The following is a 13,975-nucleotide window of genomic DNA, read 5'->3' as shown; positions in this document are numbered from 1 at the left end:
AAAGCACTACAAAAACAGTAATAGAAAGTACTGAGAACTGGTTAACTGAAGCATGCATATGTCATATAAAAGAAGCAGATGACAACCAGCTTCATGAAGTATTTGCCATGCATACTGGCACTTCACACACTGACTCTTCTCCCCATCTAGACCAGTAATTAAACAGGTATGGATGAGCTAGCTACTAAGAGCAGCCAATGAATAGCTGACTAATTTAGAAGCACACTTGGTAATAATAGCTGACTTTTATTAGTACTGACTATACTATATGCTAAGCTGTACTCAAAGTGCTTTGAGTTTTAAACTCATACAAACATTATAAGAGGAAACAGAGGTACAGAGAGCTATTCACCAGCTTATCAAAGGTCACATAGCTGGTAAGTGGAGGACTTAAACCCAGAATGTAAGACATAGTCAATATGTCTCCCCAACTAGATTATTATGCACACAAATGTTTGTTGGTTTGTTGGTTCATTATTATGACTGGGTGGTAAGTATCTCATTAGGAGTGTTTTGCTTATGACTATATATATTTCTTCACCAAAAGAAGACTTTTTGATGATATACTATGCATCAGACACCATGTAGTGTGCTAAGGTTAGGAAGATAAGTGAGACTTCCAGAAACTCATTCATTCACCAAACATCTCCTAAGGGCTAGAAGCTTTGGTTTCAGCAGTGTACAGAATAGGTATGTTTTCTTTCCTGTTGGACCTTACAGTATATCTGGGAAAATAGACATTGAACAAATATAATAAATGCAAGTGAGTGTTTCAGAGGCATGCAGCTGCTATATCAAAAACAAAACAAAACAAACAAAAAACTGACCAATGGCATTAAGTGTAAATAGGCACACAAATGCACAAATGTGCTTTTATAAAGTAGTGGAGCAGTGACAGAGACACACACAAGATGTAAGGACACAGTGAAGAACAATGGAGCCCAAAGCTGGAAAGGGTGAGAGTGGGAAGGAAAAAGGTTGCTCAGAGAAGTCTTCCTGAAGGAGAGAAAGCCTGGATGAGTAGGAGGCAACCACGCAGTGACTGAGGGAAATCTGAAAAATGTATTTGTTATCTTCTCAGACTTGCTGAAGGAACAACTCGGGTACTTTGAGGATTTCAGTGATTTTTCCACGACTTGGTATAATATTTCAAAAGGAAATAGGCTGACATGATTCATATAATGGATGTGACTCCTTCCTCGACTGCCATAGAAATAAACTCCTTAATATTTTGGGTTTGTCTTTGCACTTAAGTAATAAGTCATTCTGGTTTTTTACAGGGTGACTCTGGTGGCCCCCTAGTACAGGAAGACTCACGGCGGCTTTGGTTTCTTGTGGGGATAGTAAGCTGGGGAGATCAGTGTGGCCTGCCAGATAGGCCAGGAGTGTATACCCGAGTGACAACCTACCGAGACTGGATTAGGCAACGAACTGGGATCTAGTGCACCAAGTGCATCCCTGTTGCAAAGTCTGTATGCGGGTGTGCCTGTCTTAAATTCCAAAGCTTTACATTTCAACCGAAAAAGAAACTGGAAATGTCCTAATGTAACAACTTGTTACATAAACATGGTTTAACAAACACTGTTTAATCTTTCTTTATTATTAAAGGTTTTCTATTTTCTCCAGAGAACTATATGAATGTTGCATAGTACCGTGGCTGTGTAACAGAAAAAAACACACTAAACTCACTACAAAGTGAACAATTTCATTACAGTTGTGCTAAATACTAGTAGTGAGAAGAACAGGAACCTTGAGCATGTATAATAGAGGAATCTGCACAGGTCTAATGGGTCAGAGGGGTCTTCTCTGAGGGTTTCACTGAGGGTGAGAAGCAAGCAAAGTGTGGAAACATGCAAAGGAAAAAGTGATGGAATAATATTCAGGACAAAAAGAACAGTATGAGGCAAGAGAAATAATATGTATTTAAAATATTTGGTTACTCAATATCTTATGGTCAGTATGAGTCCTAAAATTAAAAATGTGAAACTGTTGTACTATATATAACCTAATCTTAATTATTCTGTACGAACATGCTCCCATAGGAATTAGTGGATAATTTTCAGCTATTTAAGGCAAAAGGTAAAATAGTTCACTCCTCAACTGAGACCCAAATAATTGTAGATATTTTTCATGATGACCCATGAAAAATATCCTTCATCTACCTAACGGAGAGACTATATCTACTTTACAGAGAAGTTAAGAAATATACCTACACAACCTTCTCAGGTGCTTTACAACTACATAGTACTTTTTAACAACAAAATAATAATATTTTTAAGAATGAAAAATTTAATCATCAGGAAGAATTTCCCACTACAGACTTCCTATCACTGGCAGTTATATTTTTGAGAGTAAAATGGTCTTTAAATGCTAAATCTAAGTAATGAATTGAAAGTTTAAAGAGGGAGAAGAGTTGGTTTGCAAAGGAAAAGTTTAAAAGCTTAATATCAATAGAATGATCTTGAAGACAGAAAAAACTTTTTCACTCTTCCTCTCTCATTTTCTCTTTCTCTCTCTCTCTCCCCTTCTCATATACATGCCTCCCCCACCAAAGAATATAATGTAAATTAAATCCACTAAAATGTAATGGCACAAAAATCTATGTAGTCTGAATCATTAATATTCCTGAGTTTTTATGAGCTCCTAGTGCAGCTAAAGTTTGCCTATGCATGATCATCTACTCGTCAGGGCTTCCTCCTTCTAGAAGCTAACTCCCTACATCTGGACGTCAGGACTGCTCCATACATTTGCTGAAAACTTCTTGGATTTCCTGATGTAAAATTGTGAAAATACCTACATTAAAGCCATCTGCTTTAAGGGAAGGGGAGTTGAAAATGCAACCAACTCTTGGCGAAATGTACAAAGACATCTTTGCTATACTTTATTTCAAATAAATTCTTTTAAAATAATTTCTCTGCCTAATTATTTATGGAAGTTATGACTTTTAAAGGACAATTCAAAAGCATATATTTAATTGGTTCTGCAATGAAAGAACTGCCACCTATACTCTAGTAAAGGCCTGGCACTTTCTGCTACCTTTTAATCAAGCGCTATAATTGAGGCAAGCGTCCAGCTTGACACTCCTCAGCTGCACCCTGTGAAGACAACATTGAACTGGTAATTTAGAGTAAACCTCAAGGGGAGGGAGTCTTTGTGCTTGAGTGTGTTTGTGTGTTTGTGTGCGCAGCTGCCCTCATATAATAGCAAACATATGTGTGTTTATTCTTATGTATTAAAAGCTATATAAAAGGAGATGATTATTTAGCAGAAAATAGAGCAAATTCAATTATTTATTGAAAACAATAAAAACTTATTTAGCAAAATATGTATATTTTGTGAAAAGATATTTGAAAACTAGGGGAGCATTTATTTTAAGAGCTTTTTTTTTTTAATGTGCTGATAAATTCAATTTTTCTGACACCTATGTGTGGCTTTATGAAAGTAATTTGAGTAGTTACAGAGGAGTGGTGATTTATAAATGCTTGCAGTCCTTAAAAAGTCATTCTGGGAGCTCTGGAAGAAACTTTCTAGCACCCTAATTCAGTTGTAGAAAGAGTTTTTGAACAGGGAAAATCCTGTTCAGCATACATACTAATCAATTCTTAAAAGCACACATACTAATCAATTAAAAAATATGTCAAACAAAGTGAATATTTGGCACTAAAACTGAATCCTCCTGAATTTAAAATAGTGAACAGAACTAATGAAAAGAGAATTATTCAAGAAAGTTTAGAGCAAACAGTTGACTACTTATTGAACTAATTGGATGTCTGAATTACAGAGAGTAAACTGTTCCTTTAATAAATGTATTGAATCCTACTATGTTTGAGGTTCTCTGCTAACCAAAGAAACAAAGACAAATAAGACATAACACTTTCCCTTAAGACACACAGAGAATAGTGAAGTTGAAAAACACATTATGCAATATAACATAAAGGATGAAATGATAAAGAGTACAACATTTCTAAACAGACAATAAAAGAATGGGAAGGTCATAGAAGACTAATAAAAAATATATTTAATTTATAATAAAATCAAAACTGAGCCTTTCAGAGCAGCAATTTGCCATAAACCATGATAATTTCCCTGTGGTTAGGGAAAAGGAAACTAAGAACTTCTCAGATTATGAATCTAAATCCTTCACAAGCTCAGTTTACACAACTCACTTTCTTTTTTCCAACTTGCTAAATATGAAATGGTTCAATGAGACCAAAAATAGATTTTTCCCTTTATATTTATTACATGTCTACATAATCCAGATATCAAACCTAGTCCTTTTCATTTCAAAACAGTCAGTTTGATTAATCTTCTGTAGGGGAGACAGGTTATTTCCTTCTCTATTTCTTGTGTTTCATTTCATTTCTTTCTTTCTTTTTTTTTTTTTAATTTAGAGACAAGATCTCACTATATTATCCAGGCTGGAGTACAGTGGCTATTCACAGGTGCAATTATAGCATACTACAGCCTCAAATTCTTAGACTCAGGTGATCCTCCTGCCTCAGTCTCCCAAGTAGCTGGGACTATAGGCACGCACCACAGCATCAGGCGTGGTGGGTTATTTATAAAGGAAGCAATTGTCATTTGAAGAAAGAGATTCATTTCCATGGGAGCATTTTTTAAATCATGGGAGATTTTTAAGCAGAAGCCGGATAATCACCTGTGGTGATATTTTGCGGAAATGTTTCGAAAAATTTCTGTAATGAGTTGGGCTTAAAATCAGATTATTCCAAAGACTGCTACACAGTCTAAGATGCTACCCATAGCAGTTCTGAGGATCATAAGATCTCTGAGAGAAAGAGGAATTTCAGAGTTTGGATATCGATTTGTTAGTTTGTTTAATCTGGTACACAACTATGAAACAAATCACCTAAAGAAATCAAACCAATCACAATGTGAATTAAGTAACAATCCATTTTGGAGAAAAAGGCAACCAAATGAAATTGAGGAGATGATTCAGAAAACAAACAGGGCATTTTCCACGAATGCCATTCCATTTAACCTACCTACAATCATACAAGTTATACTGAAATTACCAGTGCAATAAAAATCTGTTGACACATGTTCTTACTTACAAGTGAGAGCTAAACAATGGGTACATATGGACATAATGGGGAATAATAGACACTGGGGATTCAAAGGGAGAGGTGGGTAAGGATTGAAAAAGTACCTGTTGGTTACAATTTTCACAATTCAGGTGATGGGTGCACGACAAGCCAAGACTTCACCACTGCTCAATACATCTATACAAGAAAACTATACTTTTACCACCTGAATCAATTAAGATCATTTTTAAGATGGTTGACATGTTCAGAAAGAGATTTTTCTGCAAATTTTATGCATCTATCCATTCATTCGTTTTTTTATCCATCCATTTATTTATTTATCAATAGTTTTTGCTCACTTGCCATGTGCCAGATACTATTCTAGGCCAGTCAAACTGAATTCTGGGAAAGAGCAAGACAGGCAAAAGAAAAAGCAAGTATAGGCCGGGCGCGGTGGCTCAAGCCTGTAATCCCAGCACTTTGGGAGGCCGAGACGGGCGGGTCACGTGGTCAGGAGATTGAGACCATCCTGGCTAACACGGTGAAACCCGTCTCTACTAAATATAAAAAAAGTTAGCCGGGCATGGTGGCGGGCGCCTGTAGTTCCAGCTACTCGGGAGGCTGAGGCAGGAGAATGGCGTGAACCCGGGAGGCGGAGCTTATAGTGAGCTGAGATCGCGCCACTGCACTCCAGCCTGGGCGACAGAGCGAGATTTTGTCTCAAAAAAAAAAAAAGAAAAAGAAAAAAAGAAAAAGAAAAAGAAAAGAAAAAGCAAGTATAAAGTTCCTGAGGTAACTATAAAGTTGGTGGGTTTGGAAAACAGTAAGAAGCCAATGTGGTTGGAACAAAATTAATGAAGGGAGTCTGGTATTAGGTGAGGCTGAAGAAATAGACATGTGGGCTACATAGATAAGTTTTTGTTTTATTCTAAATGTGAGGACAAGAGTATGGACGGAAATCATATGATCAATTTTCCATTTTCTAAAGATGAATCGGGCTACTCTACAGAGAACTACCAGAGGACAAGAGTAAAAGTGAAACTAATCAATAGACCATTGTAGTCATCTAGGAAAAGGATGAGCTTGACTTGAATTAAGGAGCTAGCAGTGAAGATGGTAGAAAACGTTGAAATTTAGGAAATATCTATAGGAAAAAAATAATAATTTCTGATTGATTAGATTTAGGTGCTGAAGGAAAGAGAGAAATCAAAGTTGACTAAAGTTTTGGTCCTGAAATAGAAAATAATGGAGAGAAAAATCTGGGAAGTGAACCAAGTTTGAAGAGTAGAGAATCAAGAATTTCTTTCCGAATCTGATACATTTGAAATGTACAAGCTATGAGAACAGGTAAAAAGTTGCAAATAGGCCGGGCGTGGTGGCTCACGCCTATAATCCCAGCACTTTGGGAGGCCGAGGCCGGCGGATCACGAGGTCAGGAGATCAAGACCATCCTAGCAAACACGGTGAAACCCTGTCTCTACTGAAAATACAAAAAAATTAGCCAGGCGTGGTGGCGGGCACCTGTAGTCCCAACTACATGGGAGGCTGAGGCAGGAGATGGCGTGAACCTGGGAGGCGGAGCTTGCAGTGAACCGAGATCACGCGACTGCACTCCAGCCTGGGCGACAGAGCAAGACTCCGTCTCAAAAAAAGTTGCAAATACATATCTGTAGCTCAGAGGAGGGATTGAGGTTGGAAATATAAATTTTGTGGCATTTACAAGAACAGTTTCAGGGAAGTAGAGGAAAAAGTAGTGTTGGAATAACAAGAAGAGAGAATGGGGAAATATAGCTTTTGGAAAATAATGTAAGATCATCTCTTGATGACTTCAAGGTAAAGAAAGACGTTCTAAAGATGATTTAAAAAAAGATTTCAGTATCACAACTAAAAGGTACTTAAAGGAAATAATGTTAAATTTTTTAAATTAGAAACTTTTTGTTATTGAAAAGACACTATTGTAAGATTAAAAGGCTAAATAACAGAGAGAGAAAAAATATTTGCAATTGTAGGGGTGGGAAAATTTGACTTTTGCCATCTTAGGGTTTTTTCCAGCTAGACCTGAGAATTAAGTTGACATAAGACAGATCAACAAGGGAAAATCATACAAAGTTAATAGAAGTTCTATGTGGCACAGGAGCCTTCATGAGAAAATGAAGACCCCAAAATACAGTTAACAGTTGAACACATGCTGAATTGAAGAACACTAAGGTTAAAAAAAAAAAGTAACTAAATTATAAGAGAAGGCTAGAAGATATTTTATTTTATTGTTTTGTTTTATTGTAGACAGAATCTCACTCCATACCCCAGGCAAGAGTGCAGTGGCACAATCTCAGCTCACTGCAACCTCCACCTCCCAGGTTCAAGCAATTCTCCTGCCTCAGCCTCCCAAGTAGCTGGGATCACAGGTGCCCACCATTATGCCTGGCTAATTCTTGTATTTTTAGTAAAGATGGGATTTCACCATGTTGGCCAGGCTGGTCTTGAACTCCTGACCTCAAGTGATCAGCCTGCCTCGGCCTACCAAAGAGCTGGGATTACAGTACCAGATATTTTAACAAGATCTGTGCAGAATGTTCTCAGTCTCAGCATGCCATCCTTGATGATAAGAATTGTTCTTTCCTTTTGGTAGAGGGAGTACATGTTTGACATGGGAATGTCATCTCCTGCTTTTAAGAAACAGCACAAAGGTCAGAGTGATCTTATACCTGCTGTTTTCAAATGACTTTAACTAAAAATAGTCAATATGCCAGAATAGCATATTTTAAATTTCTATACAATACATATAAATTAAAAAACACATATCTAGAATGTGTGAAAAAAAAACTACAAACAAATTTTTTAAAGACCAATAACATAATAGAAAATGAGCAAAGAGTTGGATTAGGCACATCAGAAAAAAAGAAGTGGCCAATAAATGTAAGAAAAAAAGGCTCGGCCGGGCGCGGTGGCTCAAGCCTGTAATCCCAGCACTTTGGGAGGCCGAGATGGGCGGATCACGAGGTCAGGAGATCGAGACCATCCTGGCTAACACGGTGAAACCCCGTCTCTACTAAGAAACACAAAAAATAGCCGGGTGAGGTGGCGGGCACCTGTAGTCCCAGCTACTCGGGAGGCTGAGGCCGGAGAATGGCGTGAACCCGGGAGGCGGAGCTTGCAGTGAGCTGAGATCCGGCCACTGCACTCCAGCCTGGGCGACAGAGCGAGACTCCGTCTCAAAAAAAAAAGGCTCAACCTTATTGGAAATAAGAAAGATGAAAATTAAAGCTATTGTAATATATCACCACTACACACTATCAGAATGGGTAAAAATTAAAAGTTGCCAATATGAAGAACTAGCAAGAATGTGGGAGTGTAAATTGCTTTAATAAAATTTGAAAATGGTACTATCTAATAAAGAATATCATATACATATCCTATGATCTAGGAATTCCATTCTAAAGTGAATATTATGTAAATGTATGTACATGTGCAGGAATATTCAAAGAAGCATTATTAATCATAGTCAAACAGTGGAAACAACCAAATATCCATCATCAGTAGAATGAATAGATTTTGTTATAGTCATACAGTAGAATATCACTCTACAACAAAAATGAAAAACATAAAATTAAACAAAAGAAGTCTGGCCAGGCACGGTGGCTAACATGCAGTATTTGGTTTTCTGTTCCTGTGTTACTTTGCTGAGGATGATGGCTTCCAGCTTCATCCATGTCCCTGTAAAAAACGTGATCTCATTCCTTTTTATGGCTGCATAGTATTCCGTGGTCTATATGTACCACATATTCTTTATCCAGTCTATCATTGATGGGCATTTGGGCTGGTTCCATGTCTTTGCTACTGTAGGTAGTGCTGCAATAATCTTGTGTGCATGTGTCTTTATAGTAGAATAATTTATATTACTTTGGGTATATATCCAGTAATGGGATTCCTGTGTCAAATGGTATTTCAGGTTCTAGATCCTTGAGGAATCACCACACTGTCTTCCATAATGGTTGAACTAACTTACATGGCCATCAACAGTGTAAAAGTGTTCCTATTTCTCCACAACTTCATCAGCATCTATGTTTCTTGACTTTTTTTAATAATTTCCATTCTGATTGGTGTGAGATGGTATCTCATTGTGATTTTGATTTTCATTTCTCTAATGATCAGTGATGTTGAGCTTTTTCTCATATGTTTATTGGCCACATGAATGTCTTCTTTTGAGAAGTGCCTGTTAATATCCTTTGCCCACTTTTTAATGAGGTTGTTTTTTTTTTTTTCTCTCTTGTAAATTTGGTTAAGTTCCTTGCAGATTCTGGATATTAGATCTTTGTCAGATGGATAGGTTGCAAAAATGTTCTCCCATCCTGTACGTTGCCAATTCACTCTGATGGTAGTGTTTTTTTGTTTTTTTGGGTTTTTTTGTTTTTTTTGTTTTTTGTTTTGCTGTGCAGAAGCTCTTTAGTTTAATTAGATCCCATTTGTCAATTTTGGCTTTTGTTGCAATTGGTTTTGGTGTTTTAGTTATGAAGTCTTTGCCCATGCCTAGGTCCTGAATGGTATTGCCTAGGTTTTCTTCTAGGGTTTTTATGGTTTGGGGATTTACATTTATGTCTTTAATCAATCTTGAGTTAATTTTTGTTTAGGTGTAAGGAAGCGGCGCAGTTTCAGTTTTCTGTCTATGGCTAACAGTTTTCCCAGCACCATTTATTGAACAGGGAATCCTTTCCCCATGGCTTGTTTTTGTCAGGTTTGTCAAAAATCAGATGGTTGTAGATGTGTGTTGTTATTTCTGAGTTCTCTGTTCTGTTCCTTCAGTCTGTGTGTCTGTTTTGGTACCAGTACCATGCTGTTTTGGTTACTGTAGTCTTGTAGTATAGTTTGAAGTCAGGTAGCATGATGCCTCCAGCTTTGTTCCTTTTGCTTAGGATTGTCTTGGCTATACCAACTCTTTTTTGGTTCCATATGAAGTTTAAAGTGGTTTTTTTTTTTCCTAATTTTGTGAAGAATATCAATGGTAGTTTGATGGGAATAGCATTGAATCTATAAATTACTCTGAGCAGTAGGGCTATTTTCACAATATGGATTCTTCCTGAGAATCAGTATGAGGATGGAATGTTTTTTCATTTGTTTGTGTCCTCTCTGATTTCCTTAAGGAGTGGTTTGTAGTTCTCCTTGAAGAGGTCCTTCACATCCCTTCTTAGCTGTATTCCTAGGTATTTTATTCTCTTTGTAGCAATTGTGAATGGGAGTTCACTCATGATTTGGCTCTCTGCATGTCTACCGTTGGTGTATATTAATGCTTGTGATTTTTGCACATTGATTTTGTATCCTGAGACTTTGCAGAAGTTGCTTATCAGCTTAAGAAGATTTGGGGCTGAGACAATGGGATTTTCTAAATATAGAATCATGTCATCTGAAACAGAGACAATTTGACTTTCTCTTCCTGTTTGAATACCACTTACGTCTTTCTCTTGCCTGATTGCCCTGGCCAGAACGTCCAATACTATGTTGAATAGGAGTGGTGAGAGAGGACATCCTTTTCTTGTGCCAGTTTTCACTGTGGGTTTATCATAAATAGCTCTTATTATTTTTCAATATTTTCCATCAATAATCCATGAGTTTCTAACATGAAACAGTGTTGAATTTTATCAAAGGCCTTTTCGGCATCTTTTGAGATAGTCATGTACTTTTTGCCATTGGTTCTGTTTATGTGATGGATTACGTTTATTGATTTGCCTATGTTGAACCAGCCTTGCATCCCAGGGATGAAGTTGACTTGACTATGGTGGATAGACTTTTTGATGCGCTGCTGGATTCAGTTTACCAGTATTTTATTGAGAATTTTCACACTGATGTTCATCAGGGATATTGACCTGATGTTTTCTTTTTTTATTGTGTCTCTGCCAGGTTTTGGTATCAGGATGATGCTGGCCTTATAAAATGAGTTCGAGAGGAGTCCTTCCTTTCCAATTGTTTGAAGTAGCTTCAGAAGGAATGGTACAAGTTCCTCTTTGTACCTGTGATAGAATTCGGCAGTAAATCTGTCTGGTCCTGGGCTTTTTTTTTTTTTTTTTGGTTGGTAGGCTATTAATAACTGCCTCAATTTCAGAACATGTTATTGGTCTATTCAGGGATTTGACTTCTTCCTGGCTTAGTCTTGGGAGGGTATATGTGTCCAGGAATTTATCTGTTTCTTCTAGATTTTCTAGTTTATTTACATAAAGGTGTTTATAATATTCTCTGATGATAGTTTATATTTCTGTATGGTCATAAGGGTGGAGGGCTATCATATCGTCTTATGCCCAATTTCTGCCTCCAAAGAAAGAAGAAGTAAAAACTAAAAGGCAGAAATGAAATCCACAGGCAGACAGCCTGGAGCTGCACCCTGGGCCTGGTAGTTAAAGATCGACCCCTTACCTAATTGGTTATGTTATCTATAGATTACAGACATTGTATAGAAAAGCACCATGAAAATCCCTATCCTGTTTTGTTCTGATCTAATTACTGGTGCATGCAGCCCCCAGTCACGTACCCCCTGCTTGTTCAATCAATCACGACCATCTCACATGCACCGCCTTAGGGTTGTGAGCCCTTGAAAGGGATAGGAATTGCTCACTCGGGGAGCTCGGCTCTTGAGACAGGAGTCTTGCCAATGCCCCCGGCCAAATAAATCCCTTACGTCTTTAACTTGATGTCTGAGGAGTTTTGTCTGTGGCTCGTCCTGCTACAGTCGGTGGTGATATCCCCTTTATCATTTTTTACTGGGTTTATTTGATTCTTCTCTCTTTTCTTCTTTATTAGTTTAGCTAGTAGTCTTTGTTTTTTTGTTCGTTAATTTTTTCAAAAAACCAGCTCCTGGTTACATTAATTTTTTTGAAGGGTTTTTCATGTCTCTATCTCCTTCAGTTCTGCTCTGACAGATATTTCTTGTCTTCTACTAGTTTTGGATTTGTTTGCTCTTGCTTCTCTAACTCTTTTAATTGTGATGTTAGGGTGTTGATTTGAGATCTTTCTAGCTTTCTGATGTGAGCATTAGTGCTATACATTTCCCTCTCAACACTGCCGTAGCTGTGTCCCAGAGATTCTGGTACATTGTCTTTTTGTTCTCATTGGTTTCAAAGAACTTTTTGACTTCTGTCCTAATTTCATTATTTACCCAGGAGTCATTCAGGAGAAGTTCATTCAATTTCCATGTAGTTGTATGGTTTTGAGTGTGTTTCTTAATCTCGAGTTCTAATTTGATTGCACTGTAGTCTGAGAGACTGTTACGATTTCATCTCTTTGGCATTTGCTGAGGAGTGTTTTCCTTCCAATTACGTGGTTGATTTTAGAATAAGTGCCATGTGGCACTGAGAGAAATGTATATGCTGTTGATTTGGGAGGTGGAGAGTTCTGTAGGTGTCTATTAGGTCTACTTGATCCAGAGCTGAGTTCAAATCCTGAATCCTTGTTAATTTTCTGTCTTATTGATCTGACTAATATTCACAGTGGGGTGTTAAAGTCTCCCACTATTATTGTGTGGGAGTCTAAGTGTCTTTGTTGGTCTCTAAGAACTTTCTTTATGAATCTCGGTGCTCCTGTATTGGGCGCATATATATTTAGGATAGTTAGCTCTTGTTGCATTGATACCTTTACCATTATGTAATGCTCTTCTGTGTCTTTTTAGACCTTTGTTGGTTTAAAGTCTGTTTTGTCAGTGACTAGTATTGCAAACCCTGCATCTTTTTGCTTTGCATTTGCTTGATAAATTTTCCTCCACCCCTTTATTTTGAACCTATGTATGTATTTGCACATGAGATGGGTCCCCTGAATACAGCACACAGATGTGTCTTGATTCTTTATCCAATTTGCCAGCCTGTGTCTAATTGGGGCATTGGCCCATTTACATTTAAGTTTAATATCGTTATGTGTGAATTTGATCCTGTCATCATGATGCTAACTGGTTATTTTACACACTGTTTGATACAGTTTCTTCATGGTTCCATTGGTCTTGATATTTTGGTGTGTTTTCACAGTGGCTGGTACCAGTTTTTCCTTTCCACATTTAGTGCTTCCTTCAGGAGCTCTTGCATAGCAGGTTTGGTAGTGATGAAATCTCTCAGCATTTGCTTGCCCGGAAAGGATTCTATTTCTCCCTCACTTACGAAGCTTAGTTTGGCTGGATATGAAATTCTGGGTTGAAAATTCTTTCCTTTAAGAATGTTGATGATTAGCCCCCATCTCTTCTGGTTTGTAGGGTTTCTGCTGAGAGGTCTGCTATTAGTCTAATGGGCTTTCCTTTGTAGGTGACCTGGCCTTTCTCTCTGGCTGCCCTTAACATTTTTTCCTTCATTTTGACCTTGGAGAATCTCATGAATTTGTGTCTTGGGGTTTATCTTCTTATGGAGTATCTTAATTGTGTTCTCTGTATTTCCTGAATTTGCACATTGGCTTGTCTTGCTAGGTTGGGGAAGTTCTCCTGGATAGTATCCTGAAGTGTGTTTTCCAACTTGGTTCCATTCTCTCCACATCTTTTTCAGGTACTCCAATCAACCATAGGTTCCATTTTTTCTGTTTTTGGTTTTTTTTTTTTTGAGATGGAGCCTTGCTGTGTCACCCAGGCTAGAGTGCAGTGGCGCAATCTCGGCAAGCGATTCTCCTGCCTCAGCCTCCCAAGTAGCTGGGATTACAAGCACCTGCCACTGCACCCAGCTAATTTTTGTATTTTTAGTAGAGATGGGGTTTCACCATGTTAGTCAGGCTGGTCTCGAACTGCTGACCTCTTTATCCACCCACCACGGCCTCCCAAAGTGCTGAGATTACAGGCATGAGCCACTGTGCTCTGATTGTAGGTTTAGTCTTATTACATAGTCCCATATTTCTTGGAGGTTTGTTCATTCCTTTTCGTTCTTTTTCCTCTAATCTTGTCTGCATGCCTTGTTTCACCAAGGTGATCTTCAAGCTTTGAT

The 13,975-nt window shown here is 37.8% G+C and overlaps 1 protein-coding gene across 1 annotated transcript in view; it reads left to right on the top strand.

Moving 5' to 3' along the window:
* The window catches only part of TMPRSS11D (transmembrane serine protease 11D), a gene marked incomplete at its 5' end in the record, with an annotated part of 33,350 nt that extends 30,444 nt beyond the window's left edge, over positions 1-2,906 (top strand). The window contains one exon of the mRNA XM_031664479.1: positions 1,281-2,906. Within this exon, the coding sequence (XP_031520339.1) occupies positions 1,281-1,442 (162 nt within the window). The remainder of the gene's footprint in view (positions 1-1,280) is intronic.
* Positions 2,907-13,975: the final 11,069 nt, after the last annotated feature.

The sequence above is a fragment of the Papio anubis genome, chromosome 3 (assembly GCF_008728515.1).
Source record: "Papio anubis isolate 15944 chromosome 3, Panubis1.0, whole genome shotgun sequence".
Lineage (NCBI taxonomy): Eukaryota > Metazoa > Chordata > Mammalia > Primates > Cercopithecidae > Papio > Papio anubis.
Note: the sequence above shows the minus strand (reverse complement) of the source record. Positions and strands in the feature narration are given on the sequence as shown.